Source organism: Dermacentor silvarum, chromosome 9 (assembly GCF_013339745.2).
Source record: "Dermacentor silvarum isolate Dsil-2018 chromosome 9, BIME_Dsil_1.4, whole genome shotgun sequence".
Classification (NCBI taxonomy): Eukaryota; Metazoa; Arthropoda; class Arachnida; order Ixodida; family Ixodidae; genus Dermacentor; species Dermacentor silvarum.
The window spans coordinates 133,490,848-133,512,653 of NC_051162.1; the positions used below are offsets into that span (position 1 = coordinate 133,490,848).

The 21,806-nt window shown below is 44.8% G+C and overlaps 2 protein-coding genes across 2 annotated transcripts in view; both read right to left on the reverse strand.

Annotated features, from left to right (window-relative positions):
- LOC119464399 (protein MEMO1) overlaps positions 1-12,648 on the reverse strand; it is a 29,596-nt gene extending 16,948 nt beyond the window's left edge. The window contains exons 1-7 of the mRNA XM_037725348.2: positions 12,253-12,648; positions 11,269-11,353; positions 11,100-11,168; positions 5,828-5,940; positions 5,061-5,172; positions 3,973-4,109; positions 1,548-1,624 (exon numbers count right to left, since the gene is read on the reverse strand). Coding sequence (XP_037581276.1) covers positions 1,548-1,624; positions 3,973-4,109; positions 5,061-5,172; positions 5,828-5,940; positions 11,100-11,168; positions 11,269-11,353; positions 12,253-12,313 — 654 coding nt within the window. The 5' untranslated portion in view covers positions 12,314-12,648. The remainder of the gene's footprint in view (positions 1-1,547; positions 1,625-3,972; positions 4,110-5,060; positions 5,173-5,827; positions 5,941-11,099; positions 11,169-11,268; positions 11,354-12,252) is intronic.
- Positions 12,649-13,404: 756 nt separating this feature from the next.
- On the reverse strand, positions 13,405-16,843 carry LOC119464398 (trifunctional purine biosynthetic protein adenosine-3). Its single transcript, XM_037725347.2, has one exon. It carries the CDS (start codon positions 16,454-16,456, stop codon positions 13,472-13,474), a length of 2,985 nt encoding a protein of 994 aa, XP_037581275.1. The 5' UTR covers positions 16,457-16,843; the 3' UTR covers positions 13,405-13,471.
- Between the last annotated feature and the right edge of the window lie 4,963 nt (positions 16,844-21,806).

A 21,806-nucleotide genomic window follows, 5' to 3' on the forward strand; every position in this document is an offset into this window, starting at 1 on the left:
ATAGTTAATTACAGCCCGCAACACAAGTGCCAAATCGCTCGTGTTCCAACACAGTCATGCTTAGCGGTCTCATTAGCTGCGCGAACAGAGTGCGACATTGTTGGCCTTTCGAGACGTGCGCGCAACACAGGGTCTATAGTGGCACGCTTCGCATGACACGCGCCGGCACCGCAGCAACAGCGGGTAGCCGAGAAGCGCCGAGTTCACGTCCACGTTACCGGCACGCTAACTCGCCGCACACCGTTTGTCATTCGCGGGCCGCCATTCGACAGCGGTTTTGCTCGCGAGCGACGAGATTTCCTTGCCGTACGTAGAGAGGATGAGACCGGGACTCATTTGTGTGGCAGCCTCACCGCCGCTGATCGCTCGACGGCGCCGATATCGTCGCTAGGCCTTTTCCGGTTCACTTGAAAGCTAAAGCGGACGGCGCTTCGAAATGAATTACCGACGCTCACAAGCCACAATATTTCATTATCGTTGTTATCGCTCTTCGCAATAATTGTACACAAAGAAGAAAAATACGCTGATATTAGCGGCGCCGTCGGCTACGATGCGAGCACAGCCGAGCCGGTCGTCTCCCGTCGGTAGCCGTGCACTCAGCTGCAGCCGATGTTTTCGTTGCCGGTGGCAGAGGCGCGCAGCTTCGCGGTCGTCGATTGGCCCGTTGATCGTGCTGCGGGTGGGGCGCCGCCCGAACTGTCGTCTACTTTGGGCACCTCTCGCGCAGCAGACTGGAGGCTGTATCATCGTCCACATATGTGCCGCTAGCATGGATAGCGTAAACGTGCCTTAACCGGAAGTAGGCAGTCTTTTGAGAAGCGCGTTGGCGATGACGTATGTCACGTGACATTTGGAGCAGCAATCGGCGAGGAGGAGAGACCAGCCGTAGCGAAGGAAAGAGCGAAACGAGCGAGGGCCGTTTTTCTATCATCAAACGCGTGTAACTCCGCTATTACGGCACCATTTCGAAAAATTCTCGCGGCTACGTGTTCGTTGTAGACTCGTGCACAACTGCAACACCACAACTAAATTTCGACCTCTGGGTGGTTTAGGGGCCCTTTAAAGGGTGGAACACTAACCAGCACAGAAACGTATATTGTCACCATCTTGAATAACTATGGTGATGATTCTGGCTAGTACTCATTCCTCCACACTGATGGTGGGCTGTTGCCAACACTACACAATGCCAACTGTGCATCTGCACCTACTCACAGCAAGTTTATGCTCGGGTAGTCACAAGCATCAGTCTACAAATCGGGCAGGTCTTCATCACATATTGTAGCAGGCATTTACACTGTGTCGAAAATCAACCTCATTACATTTGCCATTTTGCTTAATCTTAAGCACACAGTGCTTCGTCCTTTTCCAATTTGATCCACGGAGTTTGCCGTCTTTCCCTTCTAGCCCATAACAATATACGTACACTGCTTTTCCTGCACATTTTTCTTTTCTTTTTTTCTACAGTTGCCAAGCAATTATTCGGACACATTGTTTTCCGCAACATGAAAGCTAAGCACACTTTTCTATAAGACCCTACCAGCACTAACCTGTTTGTCCAGCTTTTCAATGGACTGGTGGATGTTGCCCCAGGATTTGTCGTAGAACTGATAGTGAAACCTAGCCCCTGAAAGGCACATGAAAGAAATAAGACAATAAGACAACAAAAGCATCGAAACAACCTGCACGATACCACCAGTTTATGCGGAGTTTCAGAATATCCGCACACACTGTGCAAGAATAAATGGTGAATGGCATTATGCTGCAAAATATGCTTACTGTAACATTAGTGGCATAATGCTCGAACAATTGGCAAGTGCCGGTCAGATAAACGAGAACATCAATACAGTAAAATTTGACTTGTGGTACGCGAAATGATTAGACACAGTTAAATTTTTGCGTATTCTATAACAACAGGCCCCGCTATACCAAATAAGCAAGCCAAGGTTTACATAATCATCTGGACACAAAAAGCACAGTTACGCCAATCAGATTTTGTCTTTTGATAATCATTATACAGTGTAATTCACTTATGATAACTGCTAAGAGCAATTCTCGTCCATGTCTATATTACACTGCATCTTTTCTTACAGCGTAATGAACCAACTCCTAGCAACAACAAAGCCTAGCAACAAGTTTTACAGTTCACAACATTGTGGATTAAAGATACATAAGATAAGCCTGGATTTAACAATATACAGCCACAAAAGTTGGAGTATTTATTCTCGTATAAGGTGAGGCTTTCTTCCAGAATCTTTAGCTTCGAAGTCATCCTCCCACCTTATATGTGAGGCTGATATCAATGTGGTGGCAGCAGCGCCACATTTTTCTCAGCAATCCAGATTTTAGACGGCAGTGCAAATTGTAGCAACTAAAAAGCTTTGGCAGATGAGGCATTACCATATTTTTGTGCATGTAAACCGCCCCGAGAATACGAAAAATTTAACAGTAAGGACCAGGTTGCTGGTTATATGCAAATTTTGCCTTATAGTGTGGCTTCATGGCAGCGTGGCATGCACTGCCACAAACCGCCTAAAAAAAGTTTGAACTACCATATTTATTCGATTATCAGGTGGTCACGATTATAAGGAGAGAGAGAGAGAATAAACTTTATTGTACGAAGAGTGGTTGGTGTGGTTATTCTCGGGTGGAGCCCTCTTGTAGAGCCCCACTGGCTGCGGCGGCTCGCCGGGCCTGGTCCAGGGTCGCCAGTTATAAGGAGAGGTTAATCGTGACCATCTTATAATGGAATAAATATGGTAGTTCAGACGTTTTATCATCCTCATAAATGGACTGCATTGCAATCTGCAGAGCACATTTCACACTGTCATGGCTAACAGTACTGCTCCTCTGCAAACAAGGAACAAAAGGAGGAAAAACTGGACGCACTTGGCACAACTGCACCCAGTTTTCTTTGTTTCTCCAAATTCAAAATAAGCTGTTTCCTGATGTAGCTGATCACCACCAAGCCCAAATAACATTACTCAGCAAACCACTTAAAGATAAGTTGGGTTCTGGATCAACATTTTTTAGAATCTTTATTCATCAAGTTATAGTGCTGAAAACTTGCAGATGGTATATGTAATTTTATGTGCTTATTTAAGAACATTCGGTCAACTTCTGTCTACCTCATTTAATTTTATACAAGATTTATTCACCTATATTTTCTGAAAAATTTGCTGGAAATCAGTTCCTTCAATTTCGCTAAACAGGGTATCAATGGCTTCAACATGTTTAAATAAATCTAAGACCGACCTTAATGCTTTGTCTACCCTGGAACAAGGACTGCAATATTGCAGACGATGCAGCATTTTGGATTTATTGTGAATGGAACAGGTTACTAATATGTCTTGCAAACATTATATTAATCTCACTGCAAACTGCTACCTCAGTGGAAATCTTGAGCTGAAATCAGCCAGCGGTTTAACTGCAAGAGTGGTGCTCTTATTTATCCAACACACAGTACATAATGCTAACGTACCCTAAGGAATAGAGTTGTCAAACATGGCAGCATCCGTGGGTCCCGCTTCAATTTGGATGGTCCTGATGGCTGTACCCTTATAGTTGATCGCGGACAAATGGGAAATAAGCTTTCGCTTGCGTTCAACTAACCCAAATCACAATTTATGAGTGGCTAGCCTGCCAAACTTCTAAAACTGTCACATGATCCCGATATCAGTAGGCCCAACGAGACACGTCGACATAAAAATTGCAGTAAGGTGTGCACATTGTCTTGGCTTGAACAGGTTTGACACGAGGAACTAGATGGCGCCCCTGTCAGCGTTTTCTTAACGTTTTTGTTCCCATATGTAAAACTAAATGTCTTCAAGGAACGTACATCATAACTTCCTTCATCTGCATTTAAGTGTCTCTGTTTTAATGTATGCAAGGTGCCAAACATTTTTCTTAAACTCTCAAATAAAGCTGATCGCTCTCAAATACCAATTGAGAGATGAGAAGATAGAGATCACCAACCCCAGTGGCAGAAGTCTGAGGATATGACAAAAAGGTTGTCGGCATCAGCGAGGTACTTGCTGAGCAGTCGGCCGTAGAAAGCCTCGTTCTCAGGGCTCAGCGATCCCACAATGATGGGCACAATGGTGAACTCCTGGCTAGTTTCACAAAAAGAAAAATGAGCCACATGACAGCAAAACAACCAACATAATCACAGCATGAACTACACTCAAGTCTCATTCTAGCAAAGTCACATCCAACACAAAAACACTAATATTGGTTTAAGCAAACATGCTGATAGTGGTGAAAAAAAATCAACTAATTATAGATTGATTTTGTTATATCCTATTATTCGTTATATTTGTGTTCGTTACATTGAGGTTACATTTGTATAAGGACAGCACAGCAAATTTTTTTGCTATCACCCTGAACCTCAAACATGCAATGGTATGGGTAATCAGATAAGCAGCATGGGCCATAGTTTTCAACGTTCCGTTTCATTTTCCACTGTTTTCGCCCTTCATCGTTGGCATTAACATGATTCGTGTGCTGCCACTTGATACAAAGAATGAAAAATCAAACGAAACATTACAAAATGTGAGTCCTGGTCTCCATTCACCATATTTCCATGCGGCCGACCTAAAATTTCCAGTTTATTACACATTTCTCCCAAAGCAACCACCTATAATTATAGTATAGCTGCATGTCACCATGGTAACAGCAGCAGCAACATCCAAACTGTGAAACACAGAGAAGGATCATTGCACAGAATGTGCACAATCTTGCGATTGCAGCAGAACATATTGGCAGCATCCAAATTGTAAATTCACATGGTCTGGCGTCTTTGACGTGCATTTGTAATTAAATATGCACTTCTTTGATTAACTCTGAACTAAAACTAATGGAATAAGTGTATGCAAGGTTCACTTATCTTCACTCACTATAACTATGTCCATGGATGCCGCATTTAAATAAAATCACTGAGGAAAGAAAACAGTATGCAGTAAACAGATCAGCCACCAGGATTATATATATTATTGCCATTATAGTTAATTACATCAAGGAGAGTAGAGGTGCAGTCGGATGAAAATTGGCTTTGGTGCACTCACTTTTCCATGACCTTCGCAATGTAAGGCAGGTGCATTTCTAGACTGTGCTCATTCTCGTCAACATGAATTGATACCTCTTCAAATGCACCCGTCTCGTAAAGTTCTTCATAAACTGCAAACATAAATGCACATAATTATGAGCCAGTCAGCATGCTTTTGAAATTCATGAGCAGTACACTGAAACAAGTACTATTCACATATCAAAACCACTGCACGCAACAGCTGTTTAAACTTTCACCAAGTCTCTGCCCAGCAAGAGTGGCAGTACGTAGAGGGGAATGGAAAATAAAAAATTAAGCAACTAGGAATGACAAGCAATACAAGTTATGATTGAAGGCACACAAATAATATGAAAAAGAAAGCACATGGCAAAGCTCTAGAATGACCAAGCTCAAAAAGACAAACATGTAAAACCTTCTGCTATGACAGTTGAATGATGACCAGCTCCAAGTTGGAGTACTGACACATTTCCAGCATGTATTTCTTTTTCTCATTAGGTGTAGCTCACACTCTCTAAACACTAGAATTGATCCTGACACGCATCAGAGCGCCCTAAATAATTAACTACATATAATACTTGTTTCTATGAACCAGTTTGTTTCTGCAATCAGGAGGCAGTTGCATCATGATGTCACATGCGACTGGCTCACTCTGGGAGACAAGACAAGGATTTCTTGTCCACCTTTTTTTCTGGTGTCTTCAGTTCACTAGTTAAACTCAGATTTGCCATGAACCAACTAGCTCAAAATCCATTCAGACACACACACCTTCCTGATTTATGGTGAGATCGTATAAGGGTGTCCTGTAGGATTTGGCTGGGGAAAGACCACACCCTCCAAGACGGGCATGGTGGGAGGGCCCCAGGATGAAGACACGTCGCCTGCAGGTTGCAAACATTACACTCCAATGCAAAGCAATGTATACCCGTCATGAAGCAAGTTATTTGAAGAGAGCTGTCGAGCAGTAAGCGTGAGCATTTGTAGAATACAACATACAAGCTGGGAGAGACTGTTAACCCTTTATTGACAAGTGTTGCCTACTGGCAACAAACCTGAAAAGTTAGGTTTCTTAGCCGAGTTTCACCATTGAGTACGAAGTTTCTAGCTAAATGTCTTTCGGCCAACAATGAATGACAGGCAGCAGGCGTCATTTGTTGATTTAGAGCAGGAACACTGGATGAGGAAGAAGTATGGTACGTAACCTACTGTCTTTTGAATCAAGGTCAGAGGAGACAGGCTGATGCAAGATATCCAGCTGCAATGATGTCACGCATGTGATGTAAGGCAAATGAAATGTACGCCTATGATTCACATATGATGACAGTTGTCTATACAAATTAAAAACGCTGCCTTAGGTGACTTGGGTTGAAGCCCACTTCCAGTTTCCTGCCAGGAGTTTTCCCCTATTGCCGAAAAAAACTCCGCAAAACATATTTTCTTTTTGTTGATTATGCTTATTCTTGGTGTGTTTTGCACATTTACATACAAAATAAATTTTTTTCTGGGTATTTATATCTCATCATTAACGGGTCAAGAGGGCCCAACAACATCTTTTCTTCAAAACTGAGAACAAAGTGGAGGGTGGCACCTTTCACTGAATATATTCCCAGATAAATTTCTGAAAAGAACCTCATTAGGTAGATATAGAGAGAGCAATCTTTCCTCATTCTTCCTCAGCACGTTTCCTATCCTTGCTCTCTTTCCTATAAGCTGGGGTACTTAATAGCAGTGCCCTGACTACTGCTTCGCTCTTCTTTACGGGTGCACTTAAGTTACCCTTTAAGTTGGTGTCTTGACAAAGGGTGTCTGACAAAGGCTCCTGAGAGGGACAACAAAGGAGCGGTGGCAGGAAGAGCAAGATGCATTAACTGCCACTTCCCTCTTTGCTTGAAAACTGGAGGGGTGTGCATGTGGCGTGACCAAACTTTCTCGTGTTCACAAACAATCACCCAATGAATGGCATCTATGGGTCATTGGGTCTATGACGTCATAGAGGGGGCAAGATCCAGGGGGCCTCGAAAGTCCCATCTTTTAAGCGTGATAGTAGGCTCACCATTGCACACAGTAGAAAAATATTTGGCTTGCTTGTTTATAGTGGCATCAGAGAAAATTTTGTTACTGTGTTCTAAGTGTTTCAGTGCCCCTTTAAAAAGCCCTCTTTATACTCTGTGTAGGTGGCCAGTCAGTGCAGGTCATCAGTGCAGACATTTTATTGCGAGCAGCGGTGATGCGGTGATGTCAAGTGGCGGCTGGCCAGAAGAACAGCATGCTGCCATGCTGGCCCGGTCAGTGAGAATGTTTTTGATTAGATTGCGCCCGGCCAATTGCCCTCTTCTTCAGCAGCCATGGTGAGCGACCACTTTTGGCACCACTACAGCAGCTCCCTCCCTCTCAGCACACAGCACGATAAAGAAAGAACAGAGGAAAAATTGTTGTAGTAGTGCACACAAAATGCAGGGGCAAGAAGCTGAAATCTCTCCTCACAGCTATAAGTGAACGGATGCGAGTGAAGGGATGGCGCTGACCGGGTCAGCATGACGGCATGCTGTTCCTCTGGCCAGCCACCGCTAACAGTAAAAAGTAGATGGCCTACATCAGCCGTGCTGACAACGAAGAGCATGACAGCCACGCGAACGGCTATTGCGAGCAGATGTTCCACCAATGCCTGGACTAGACACAGCTATTGCCACTTTGTTGCATCTTTGCACCAGCGCTCTTTAATAAATGTGGCCATGGTCGCCTTCACGACAACATTCACACTGTTTCGTATATAGCAGGCAAGGCTATGAAGGCTAAGACTCCTCTCAATGGCTGTGAATGTGCGAGACTTTCTCTCAATGCTCACATTCGCAACCAAGGAATAGTGCGCCACATATGTGAAAAGATATAAGCATGTGTCAGGTAATCTGATGTATCACTAAGTCTCAAACTTTTTAAGTCGCCAAATATGATGTATTTGTTACGTTGAATGCCTCTCAGATCTGAGACCATTTATCAGCCAATGAGACCGACACGTTCCTGTGACCAGTGGCCACAGTGCACCATCTTGCATTCGTGACCGAAACATAGGAAATTGCATGCCGGAAAGACAAATCTGGGCAAATAATATGCATTTTATGTAAAGTTATGTCCACAAGTTGTAGTTGTAATATATGAAATAGTTATTTCGTAGAAAGCATCGCAGATAAAGAACAAATGCACTGCGAAATTCACAGAGAAGACTTGTACAGTGATGGAAGCGGTGTCCTTTCTAGCAGTTATTGGAGCAGGAAAAATTACTTTTCAGAGCAGAAATATATGCTTTTGGAGCAAGGAAACAATGCTTTGGAGCAGTAACTTACTGCTCTGGTGCAAAGAGGAAGCTCTGCATGCAGTTAACTTAAAAGACACTACAGTGGAATCTCGTTGATACGATCACAGTGGAATCTCGTTCTTACGATCTTCACGGGAACCAGAAAATGAAGCGTATCATCCGAAAATCGTATCATCCAACGTATTATCTAACCAAATCGTATTATCGAGAAAAGAAAAAAAATGTATCATCCCGAAAAACGTACTATGCAGAATCATATCAACAAGGTTCCACTGTATATGAGTTAGTACTTTCTGAAAAATTGCATTCATTATGTATTACACTAAGACCGCACGTTTCTTTCTTCAACTTGCTGTTTCATTTTCTTATTATATAAAAAGATGAAGATAAATGCAGATATAACCCAAATTCACAATTAATTCTGCTTTTCAATAAAGAGTTCAATCCTCGTAAGCTGTCATTGGCTTCACTATTCCTTTCATCTGCTATACATTTAATCTGTTAAAGCGTTTCATCTGCTAAACTCATGTCGATAAGTTGATACGTTCAGCCACCCAATTCCAAGACATTATTTTCAAGCGAAGCTTGTACACGCTAGCCTGCACCGGCGATATAACGCTAAAGAAACCAGCTGCTCTCAGAGCTGCACAGGTGGTCGGCACGCGCTCGAGCCACTGCTGACGCGTTCGTTGCCATCGTCTGCTTCCACAGCTGGCTGCGTTGCCACTAATCATTCCAGCGTAGAATTTCACTTCTCTTTTGTCGTCGTGGTACGAGCCAGTCATTGTCTTACGTAATGGACAGATTTAATTTTGAAGAAATTTCATGGAAATCCATCTAGAATTAACGTGCTCGGGAAAGGGCTCGTCGTCGACGTACCGATTCTAGCGTGGGGGCTTGCGAAGCTCAGGCGAAATGTCAGCGAAGAGCTGCGGACCCAGAGTTGAGGGAGCCCGATGTTGAGGCCAAACTTCAGCGAAGAGCCGCCGACCCCGAGTTGCAGGAGCGCGACGTTGAGGCCAAACGTCAGTGTCTTGCCCTCCAGAAACCCGACAACAGTGGTGCACGCCTCGGCAATGCTAGCGCCAACTTCCCCGGTGCAACGGCCAGGTTTCAACGCGAGTTTCTCAACCGGAACTTCGGAGCCAGCTGCAGTGCGTGTGACCAGTTGTGGTTCGAGCACAATGTGGTACTCGTCAATGCAATTCGCTCAGAGGAACACCGAAGAAACACACGACAAGCTTCACTTACCCCCCTTCCTCGACAGGGGAAGGGCTAATAATTTTTATTGTTGTCCTCACAGGCATAGATCATAGATGGCATGGCGTCTTTGTTGTGTAGTTTGTGCATCTATATCTACTTCCTTGTCCCGTTCTCACTTTTTGTTTTCCATGTCCAGGCTGCCTAGTCATAATAAAATGTGCCGTATGCAAGTGCGCATCGAGCAGCTGTGCCCTAACAGATGCACATCACCAAAATTACCTAAAATAATTCTTTCTAAACTACACACAGCAGATGTAAAACACTAACTAAAGGCATGTAAATACCATTAATGGATCATGAAGCAACCTGCAAATATCTAGCACTTGTAGTAACGAGAAATCATGTGCCACGAAAGTGCACACAGTGACAAACTGTTTAATTTTAAGAAAGCATTTCAGCCAACTAGTGTAACTATTGGTCCTATTAAAATATGTCCATCGCTGATCAATTTTTGTAATTGCTCCAATTATTCGACTTCCCCACGGCACTGTCACATTCTTCATAGACACTGGCAGATACAGTAAGAGAGGGGAGTCCTGAGCCCTGCCTGAGATATGCTCATAAAACTTCAGCACCAACAAAGTTGAACATGTTTGTCTTTTTTTTTCTCTCTCTCTCTCTCTCTCTCTATTCGAATTTCAGAGCTGGTGCGTGTTGGCAAAGGCGTGGCACAATAGATGCAATAAGTGACAATTCGGCGCAGCACTTCCATCAGTGCTTCTATGACCAGACTAATTGTGTAGCTTCCACAGCATTGCCTGCTAAGTACAAAACTGTGTATAGATGGACTTAATAGGCCACTCTGGCCATTTCTTAAAGTACAAAAGAATTTGGTCTTACATTCACGCAATGCCAACGTGTAAAAGATAAAAGACCACACAATGTCACCCAGCAAAGTACCCGATGCCCTGCCATTTATTTTAAGGTAGCTATTCTCTTGTGTTTTGTCAGTGCAGATATTAATCTCACGTTATATATGTTACCAATTTCACCAGTTGAACGCAGGCTTGGGAATAATTTGGCACATAACTTCAAAATTCTGGGGTTTTACTTGCGAAAACCACCCTATGATTATGAGGCACATCTTACTGGAGGACTTCAGATTAATTTTGATGCCCTACGGTTCTTTAGTGAGCACCCAATGCACAGTACATGGGCGTTTTTGCATTCTGCCCACATAAAAAGGTGGCTGCCATGACCGGGATTCGATCCTGCACCCTCGGGCTTAGCAGCACAACACCAAAGCCACTATGCCGCTATCACAGGTACAGAACTTTCTATCAGAAACGGTTATCTCAGAAACAATTTGGCAGCCTAAAGTCAGAAGAGTTTACTCATACTGAAGTTCATCTGGACAGAGGCAGTCTATATCTTTGTCTATGAATGCACACAACTTCTCAAGGCGAGTCCTTAGTAAAGCACCAGTGAGAAGCTGTTCTCTTCTGCCACATCAAAAATACCCACACAGAAGAAGGGTCGACTTGCTTGTAGGCGTATGCGGCACAGGCACCACAGTACTGATAGCCAGCATGCCTGCGACAAGGACAGCAGATGTTTATGTCATTGTTCTTCACTGCACAGAAGCTGAACTGCTCACTAAAACTGAGCATATGTAGCAGGACCCTGTACTTACGGCGCTATGATCGCCCTGGCCGGCCCAAATGTTGGTGGCCCCACAGCCGAAAGCCAGTTTTCAAGTTGATACCTTAATTCCCGTGCTGAAAGAGTAAAAAAAATAAAAAATGAAAAATAAATAAAAAAGCAATTACGTGAGTCCGGAACACGGGTAATGTCACATGTCTGCCAACGTAACATGTGTTAAACATCTGTAGAAAGTGAAGGTGATACATTATGCGGGCACTTTAGCTTTGAAAAAGGCCACAAATTAGATCTTTATATGGGATGCCTGTTTGCACAGCATCTCAAGTTACGGCTCACGACTGATTGGCAGAAAATACACGTTGCGTATGCAAAGGTCTACTCTCTTTTATTTCACTGACTACTCAACAGAAATCACCCACTGCTAACGCCAAGATTGGTCAGCGATAGCGCTGAGTTTAAACGTCACGAACTCGTAATTCACCAACGCCTCACATAACATCCTTTTTTTTTTTTTCTGAGCACTTAATACTTAGCTAGAGTACAATCATGAAAGATGCACGCGAACTGACCATTAACATTATGTCATCTCCACATGAAACGAGCTATTATGAATTAAAAACGCTGCCGCAATCAAATGTACAGGAACCGCCAGCCGTGCGAGACCAAGACAGCAGACTCAGGCACAAGTATACCATTTCCTGCCTTCGTTATTTTCCTTATGAAATCATAACTGAGCTGAGGCATCCCGTAGAAGCTGTCAAAACGATGTAGTGAGGTGGTGTCAACTTGCTGAGACGTAACCGCGACAGCATTCCGTTTTAAAACGCAAAACACAAGTACTTTGCAAAGTTATCGAAACGAAAAGCGTTTGACCACTGCTCAAGCCACTTGGCCGTCCATTATATAATTAATAAATTGAGTTAATTAACCAGGAAATGCGCACTTAAGGAAACAAAAGCCTTTGTAGAAACAGCTGTGCGCGTTTAAAAGTCACTCGAGCACTAGTTTGTCTTACCCGAGTCGGTGTACCAACTACCCGCGTGCGACGCTTTCCTCACCAGACGTTGAGATGACATTGCAGTGCCAATTTTGGTAAACTGTGTTTGCTAGAAATGAAAGTAAAGGATGTTAAAAAATGTCCCAATCGCGTACACCACAGATCCAAACAAAAACCAGCACGCTCAACGCAGACGCCCTCTCCTGGGAGATTCAGTGAGGATCGAAAACGAAACTGAGCGCTTTTTCGGATCTGAAGCAGGGTTTCCGGGGTTCTTACATCCCAAAACAACACCAAATTAAGGATTCGATCCTATGAGGAAGTCGCCCCACCTCATTAACAAATGTTTTCTTTCTCTCGACTACAAGCTATATAGTGAACACTCGGGTATACTTTTAATCACCTAACAGGTCCTTATATGACGTTTCAGCAGCACGCTTATGTGAAGCTCGCCGAGAGAACACCCACAGGCGCCCACAAGACCGACAGCCATGAGGTCGAACCAGCGACCTTTCGCGTTTCCCAACACTGATGACCATCGGTAACCGCGGCAAGCGTCGCCCTTTTCCTCAAAGCGCGAATAGGTGCTGTCTTAATTTTTGTTCCAGTAATGATGTCAATTTTTCTAAAATACGATTTGGCTTAACGTCTTGTAGTAACTTCGGCGGCGCCCGTAACAGTTTCGTTTGTGGTACATTGTACCCGTTTTCCGCTTCCTTACAGTCATTAACGTGCATAGCACGTGTTCGAATGCAATGCGCCACATGCGCAATAGGACAGTTGAATTTTTTGGATTCATGATATGCAACAGCCAAAGCTAAAACCAACCTAAAGTTTAGTAAATTTGGTGCTAGAAACAGTCCCATCCCATCATATCTGTTTTGCCTTCTTGATGCACCGCGAACAGCACAACAGCAGTTTGGGCAACTACATTATATATCATTAGCGCCAGTGAAGAGAAAAGCAGAACAAACTCAACTGACTTTGCATGCATTCGTGTTACAGTAGATGAACCACGCTATTTGCCTAGTTAGTAACAAGTATGCATATATTGTAAGCTAACAGGATTACTTAGCAAAGTAAATGAGGTTCAAGATTTAATGCTACAACCCAGCATGTTAGGAAGAAAAAGTGCAGTGTGCAGAAATCTGCCAAACCGTACACACACCATTTCAGACAAAAATTTAATTCATTCATGTCATTTACATGACTCAAGCAGCACTTTCATGTGGTGATTTCAGTCATTTCTGGTGAAAACAATCTTGCCATCAGGTCGAAGGAAAACCTTTCCTTGTGCCACCATTTCCATGGCTTCTGGAAAAACTCTGTGTTCAACCTTCTTCACCCGCTCTTGCAAAGTTTCCTCGGTGTCATCTATTTCCACAGTTGTTGCGCCCTGTGCAATTATTGCACCAGCATCAATTTCAGGAACCACATAGTGAACAGTGCAGCCTGTGATCTTGACCCCAGCAGCCAAAACTTGCCTGTGAGCATCATGCCCTTTGAAGGAAGGCAGCAGAGATGGATGGATGTTGATGATCTTACCGTACCACTTGTTTATGAACTCTGCTGTTATGATCCTCATGAAACCTGCTAAGCAAATGAACTCCACTCCTGCTGCTGTCAGCGCTTCATGTAACTTCATGTCATACTCGGCCCTCACTTTGTAACCTTTGTGGCTGATGACCTTAGTTGGGATTCCCGCTCTTTGAGCTCTACGAAGACCTTCCACACCATCCACATTTGAGATGACAAGGACAATTTCAGCTGCGCTTCGCTCTTTCATCTGCTCAATGTGATCAATAAGGGCCTGAAGGTTTGTTCCTGATCCTGAAATGAGCACACCAAACTTTCTCTTGACGATTTTATCAACACGAGTGTTGAGAGATTCCTGGAAGTTTCGAACATTAACCTTTGGAGAGCCCTCTTCAATGGCCATGATCTGTCCAACAATACGTCCTTGTCCTTCTGACTCATCAATGATGGCTTGAGCATCTGATGGAGACGCAATGGCAACCATGCCAAGGCCACAGTTGAATGTTCTCAGCATTTCTTCATCACCAATGTTGCCTTCATTGGCAATCCACTTGAACACTGGCTGAATGACCCAGTTGTTGCAGTCCAAAAATGCACCATAGCCAGGTGGCAATACCCTTGGTATGTTTTCAGTGAGGCCACCACCAGTGATGTGAGCAAGGGCTTTGATGTATCCTTTCTTCACAGCATTCAGTAGCATCTTGATGTAAATCTTTGTGGGTGTCAGCAGGACCTCACCAAGCGTTTTTGACTCTACAAAAGGTGCTCGGTCGCCATAACGAAGGCCTGCACGCTCCACCACTTTGCGCACTAGGCTGTAGCCATTGCTATGGATCCCCGACGATGGAAATCCAATGATGACATCACCATCTTTGATGTCTCTTCTAGGCAGAACTTTGTCTCGTTCCACAGCTCCAACAGAAAATCCAGCCAAATCATAGTCACCAATGGCATACATTCCTGGCATTTCTGCTGTTTCACCGCCAATCAATGAGCACTTGGCCTGCCTGCAACCTTCAGTTATTCCAGCAATCACTTGCTTTGCAACACCAGGATCCAGCTTTCCGCATGCAAAGTAGTCAAGAAAAAACAGAGGCTCTGCACCCTGAGCTAGAATGTCATTTACACACATTGCAACAAGGTCAATCCCAATTGTGTCATGGAAGTGAAAGCTCTGGGCAATCTTCAACTTTGTACCAACACCATCAGTTCCCGAGACAAGAATAGGATCTGTATAGCCTGCAGCTTTTAAGTCAAACAGTCCTCCAAATCCACCAATTGATCCCATTGTACCAGGCCGCTTGGTAGAATCTGTCAGTGCAGTGATGCTCTTTACTAGACGATCACCAGCTGCAATGTCCACTCCTGACATTGAGTATGTCAGTGGGTCTTTCTTGGAAACACGGCCAATGGCTCTGAAGGCAATGTCATGCCGGAAGAACTTTCCTTCAAAGTGCACAATCTCTGCACCGAGCTGTGCAAGCTGCTTTGCAGTCCGGAGGTCACTGTGGGTAGCAAGACAGACCATTACACGTCCTCCAGATGTTACGATGTGGTTTTCACTCTTTGCTGTGCCAGCATGGAATATCTGCACACCATGCTCCCTGGCTTTTTCAAGGCCTGTGATGACTTTGCCCTTAGGATAGCTTTGAGGGTAGCCACCACTGGCAAGGACCACACCAACTGCATACAAGTTCTTCTTCCAAACAGGAAGAGCTCGTGGAAGGTTGCCCTCAGTGCAAGCCAGCATTGTCTCATAGAGGTCTGACTCAAGCAAAGGCAATACAGATTCAGTTTCGGGGTCTCCAAACCTACAGTTGAACTCCAGAACCTTGGGCCCAGACTTTGTCAGCATGAGTCCAGCAAAAAGCACACCTACAAACTTTCTTCCATCCTTACGCAGGCCATCCAAGGTTCTCTGCACGACCTCAACTCTGATCTGCTCCATGACGTCATCTGAAACGAGCGGACACGGGCAGTACGCCCCCATTCCACCAGTGTTGGGACCCTGGTCGCCATCTTTAAGCCTCTTGTGGTCCTGGGCAGGCGGCATGACAGCATAGTTGACGCCATCCGAAAAGACCAGCACGGAGATCTCGTCGCCATCCAGTAGCTCCTCGACTACGACGGTGTCCCCAGCTGACCCGAGGACCTTGTCCTTCATGATAGTGTCGATGGCAGCAATGGCTTCCGTCTTATCAGCAGCGACAATGACCCCTTTGCCGGCGGCCAGACCACTTGCCTTGACGACGAGAGCCGGAAAATCGGCGTTTCTGATGTAGGTCTTAGCGCTTTCCGCATTCTCGAAGTTCTGGTACTGCGCTGTCGGGATGCCGTACTTGGCCATGAAATCCTTGGAGAACGCTTTGCTCGCCTCGATCTCAGCTGCCTTGGCGCTGGGACCGAAGCACTTGACACCGGCCGCTTCGAGGTCATCCGCCAGTCCGCGACACAGGTACTCTTCCGGACCAACGGCTACGAGGGCGATGCCATTCGCCTTGCACCAGTCTACCACCGATTTGTTGCTCTTCACGTCAATGTCGACGTTGACAGCCTTCGATTCGGTGCTGGTGCCAGCGTTCCCCGGCGCAACGTAGATGGTCTGGATGCGAGGAGACTGCGCGAGCTTCCACACGATGGCATGCTCGCGGCCGCCGTTGCCGATGACCAAGACTTTGTCGTACATGACGAACGACGCTCGGTGCGCACGGTAGCTTCCCAGAAAGCCGTTGGCGACCTCTTCCTTCACGCAACGCACTCACGGAGGGGCCCCGTGCGAAAGTGGCGGATTCTCGCTTGCGCCCTGTAGCCGCCGGGTCTGGAATGATGGGAACCAGAGGGCAATTGAAGCGGCTCAGACCATGCGTGATAAGATAGCAAGACGACGGGCCCCGCCTGCGTCGGCGACGGCGGTCAACGCGCGGACGAAGGCGTTACCCACGTTTCACTACCGCGCGCTTCCAAACGCGCGGCCGCGCCACGCGATTCGGCGATAACAACTTGGACCGGTAGCGCCATCCGGTGTCGGTATTCGCGTCTCATCACTTGAACTAAACCGCTCTGTAGCACTACCGAGTTTTGGTGGACATATCAGTACTTCATGCAGTACTTGTAAACGATGCGCAAAGGCACACGCTGCATGTGAAGCTTGTAAACCATCCAGGGAAGAAGCGGACGACCATGTGACAAACCATGCGGTACTAGATGTTTGCTTCGCTTTTTTTTCATTTCCCCCGCATCCGCGGCTATCGCGCGCACGGGTCGCGGGATGGCCTTGGGGTAAGAAGGGGAGAAAGCCGTCCGTCGGGTAAAAGGACTACCTGCCAGGAATACGAGAAACGCGCAAGGGGGGCAGAAAACGACAACGCTTTGGCGCGCAGAAGAATTGGCAGAAGACTGCGCACTTCTGAGAGCATGCCGTGAGCGGTAGTCAATGAGCGCTTAAACGAATTAATTACGGTTGCGTCCTCCATTTGCTCTAGCAAGTGTGTATATAGCCTTTGTGCTCACCTAGAATGATACCGCACTACATTCGCTAACAATCCAAAGGCTGTTTGACGATACAGAATACGCAGTCCGACAGAATTCGCTTGTATCGTTCTACATAACCGGTTGGCAGTGCCGCTGTGCCACCTGTGCGATTCAGCGTTCTTTTGCGATTCCTGCCAAATTGTTCAAAAGTAGTCGAGCAAGATGGTGACAAAAACTGTTCGCAATTCCCCGAAGATGCTGCAGCTAGAAATGTTCTTTTTTCTAAAGACGGTTTAATCGAAGCCTTGCAGGATTCGGTCTTGTAATGAATTAATGCTGCTATATTTATCAGCATATTTTCATCAGCCTCCTATATCACTGGGAGCGCATTGGCGAAGTTAAACTGCAGTGGGCCCTATGCGGGCTGTTATATAACACAGCTATTCTGTTGTTCTTTTTCTGGTTTTTTTTTTTTTTTTTTTTTTTTTTTTTTTTTTTTTTTTTAACGCAGCGTCAACTCCACCAAACGACGTCCGTAACAGCTTGGCCGAGCCTGCGTTCCTTCAATGAGTGATCGACACGGGACCTGATATCACTTGGTTGATGCTGTCAGAAACAGCGTTTCACTGAAGTAATCAATGTAGTAAAAACCTCTGTGTTTTTTCTTCGTCCTCCCTCACCTCTTCTTTCTTTATTATTGTTGCTGGCAGACTTCGGTGGGGCCGGGTGTTCCTTTACACCCGTCTCATAGAAAATTACAGATCCGACACCGCTACAGTTGCAGTTCGTACAGCGTCATAAATGCTCACGTTCGCTCCATAGACATAGGAGCACATTTTTATGGGTTTAAAATGCGGTTATATAAGATATAGATAAATCTAGAGGCACACCTCGATCCGTTCCAGGCAAGGTCATTGCAGTTAGTAAGTATTAAGAGTTGTTGTTGGGCTAGTTGGTGAAACATATAGCTGTTATAATATAAGAGGCGCAACGTAACTTTATACGTACACTATACTTCATCCGTGTACATGCGCGTTAATTTGCATTACCTCTTCTGTGTAGTTCGTAAGTATTTTTCGACCCTTCATACTTGTCACGGAAACCTACAAAAAGTTTGGCTGCTTTGACGATTTTTAAACGTGCTCATTAATAACTATTCATAATGCCCATTTCGCGCTCACTTAAACCGAACTGTATGTAGCGCGACATACGGATGTTCTATTTAGTGTGCTCCTATCGTACCGAGGGCGTCCTGAATCCCGATTTTACAAAAATTTCCTTGTTGCGAGTAAACTATGATTGTACAGCAGCTATACATGTAAGCTTTAATTTGATGCTTTTGTATTCCCTAAAGAACGAGATGTGTAGAGCTCCTGTCTCAAAAATGTTTCTGATCGAGACAAATGGTAAGAAATTCGCTGCGGATTTCTCTTTGATATATATTCATTCAATGCATGCGTGCCAGCTACATAAACTTCACGTCGGCGGCGGTGTCGCCTGTGTGGACACAGTGGAAGTTTTAGACGAAGAGATTCGAATATCGTGAAACTTACAAGCACCGACGAGTAATCAGAGAAATCATCATGTAGTATCGTACGTGCTGACGGTATACGGATGCTACAGTCGCCAGTCGTGCCGACAATTCAGCGGATTGAATGTCATCTTTCCGAGTCTTTCTTGGTTATAGGATGTCCCGGGGCGCTCTAAATCTAGTCTCGGACTCCGTTAAAGACTGCACGAAAGAAAAACAACTTAATTTTAGTTACACATAATTATTTTTGTCGTTGCCATGGGGCGCTTCCGGATGCGACCTTCTCATCGGGTGTTGACTTCACTGGATCGGTATACCGTATATTCATATATGTAAACAATGCCACCGCGGTCGGGCGTCAGCATACAAGCTTCTGATGGGTACCATGAATTTGGCTTCTGTGTATATGCTGCGTTGCAAATAATACGTTCATCTTACTACAATTATAATATTTCATACCGTCGGCAGGCGCTGGTTACGCTGAATTTATGTAAACACAACATTATCAAGCTGATGGTCTCCGATGGTGAAGGAAACATATTGGCATTGTCGTACACCTGATATTGTACACACACCTGATTATGTTGCGTTCTCCAATGACTGTAGTTCTGGCTGAGATTGTCCGGTGAGCTGTTCGTCTTGTAAAATGGACAGGTATATACACATCATCGCACTCTTTTTTACATCAACGACGGCAATAATGGCACAAGCGAACTTCCCACGAACGGTTGGTCAAATTCGATTAGCGATAAATATCAGTGAGTTATGACCGAAAACGAGTGCTTAGGTATCAGTAAGTATAGGAAAAGTGATCACATGTTTGTATTATAACACATATTGATTTATCTCTATATATACGATGTATGCTGTACAGGGGCGTAGCCAGGGGGGGGGGGGGGGGAGCTTCAGCTTCCCCCCCTCCGATATTTTTTCGTGCTGGCATGCACCGCCGACCAAAACCACCGGCACCGGGAATCATTCTGGATTTTGTCTACATTGTCTGTTTCACGCTCGAAAATACATTCCGGCACGAGCATTGCGAACTCGGGCTGGATTTCGTGACAACGCCCTTGCACCTGGAGTCACATAACGCAAGGAGCCCCATCCGAGCACAAACTTTCAAGAGCTTTTCGATAGCGAGCGGGCGCGTTGCGGCATCTCGCAGCGGCCGCGGAATATACGGAGCGCACGGATTTCAATGCCGAAACTTTATGGGTATAAAGTTCTCATAAGCTTTTGACGCGAAAGGTGCACTGACATTTCCAAAGGCGTGCTTTAGATTTTCAATTCTCGAACTTTATGGGTTTAATGTGCTTATAAACATGGGCCAACATGAGCCCTCGTGTCCAAGCCGTTCCAAAAATGGAAGCACGTGCTCGCAATCTTCCACACACACGAAAATACTAAATATCACCGTGACTGTCAGCTGCCAGCTGATAATTTTCTCCAAACATTTTCAGGAAGCGCGCCCAATGTGATCGATCAGCTGGACCAGGGCAGGCAAAGTAAAATAAGAGAAAACAGAAGAAAGTTAACGGCCTATTATTGAGGCAGTTCTTTTTTTGCGGGCGACAAAATCTGGCTCTCCGTGGCCATAGGGACAGTGGTCCTATGGATTTAAGCAAAGCCCCCGCTGAAAATACTGGTAATTTTTTCGCATGCTAGCTGATTGTGGAGATACATATCTGAAGAACCATTTGGAAAGCCTGCCCTAGTAATGCCTCGTATTTAAGCCCAGTTGTACAAAACCAATATTATAGAAATGTGTGTTGAAATTATCAAAGAAAGCCCAGATGCAGAAGTAAACGCTGCAGGCTGCTTCTCCATACTTGCTGACGAAACAACGGATGTTGCTGGAATCGAACGGCTTACTGTTTGTGCAAGGGACCTAAACAAGGATACAGTAACAAGGAAGCCAACGACATCGAAGGAGTGTTTTTAGGTTTTAGCACCGCGGAATAGATGCCCTAGCTCTCATTGCGACTGCAGGTTCTATGTAACTGTGTACAAACTGCTGCAGGCTCTAATCACCCTTCCAGTGACCACTGTCAGCGCAGAGAGAATACTTTTTTAACATGAGAGTACTAAAAAACTACTTGCGCTCTACAATGTCTGAGGAACGCATGGTTAGGCTGGCGCTTCTATACGCCCACAAAGACGTCGGCATCAACGTGTCCGAAGTCATTGACTGCTTCGCTAAACTTCCCCGCCGAGTGAAGTTTGTCCTTTAGATAGCAAAGCAGCAAAAATCAATGCAAGTAAAAAGCTATGTTCCTTCAGGTCCATAAACTCATAATTATGAAAACGTATGACTGTTCATTAGCTTTTAAAAACGCAGAACATTTCGCCGTTTATTTTAACAGTTAGCATCACGATCAAAATTATCATGCGAATACGAAAATTACGAGGACATCAATAACCAATTTTGACCGACCTTGCTCATTGAAAGCCCGGCCCACGTGGCGTTTTCCGACAAACACACTCGGATATTGGGTAGTTCAACTTGCCACACAATCTGTGGCTTTCGTTTGGCCTTTTCTTTCCTTTTTAGCTACCCACTCTTGCTTCTTTTTGAACCGAATCAATACCCTTCTTTCATTTTGGGTGCAGAATATTTGTTTCCGATGTGCAGGCCGTTAAAATATACATTTTAGTACTGATTTCTGCATTATTCCTCTATTATTCTACCCGTATGGTGCTGTTGCGACCACAGCATGGCCCAAGTACATATCACGATTTCTGCGATCATAGTTTTGTTCTTGCCTCGATCGTCTAGCTGTCTTTCTATGCGTAAAGTTTACTATCTGTGATTGCGCAACATGTTTATTTGCCTTGTTTGACGCATTATATATAGTGACGTTCGCTTAGATGCGTAGATTTATTGGAGACTTATACGTACATTTAAATATCTTGTTGCGAGATTTTGTGTATACAAGCAGTGAACTTTGTTTCCAGCGACACCTTTTTGCCCTTTATCAAGCTAGCTGTATCTTCGCATTTGTATATTCCATTGTATCTTAGCGCATTTCTAATG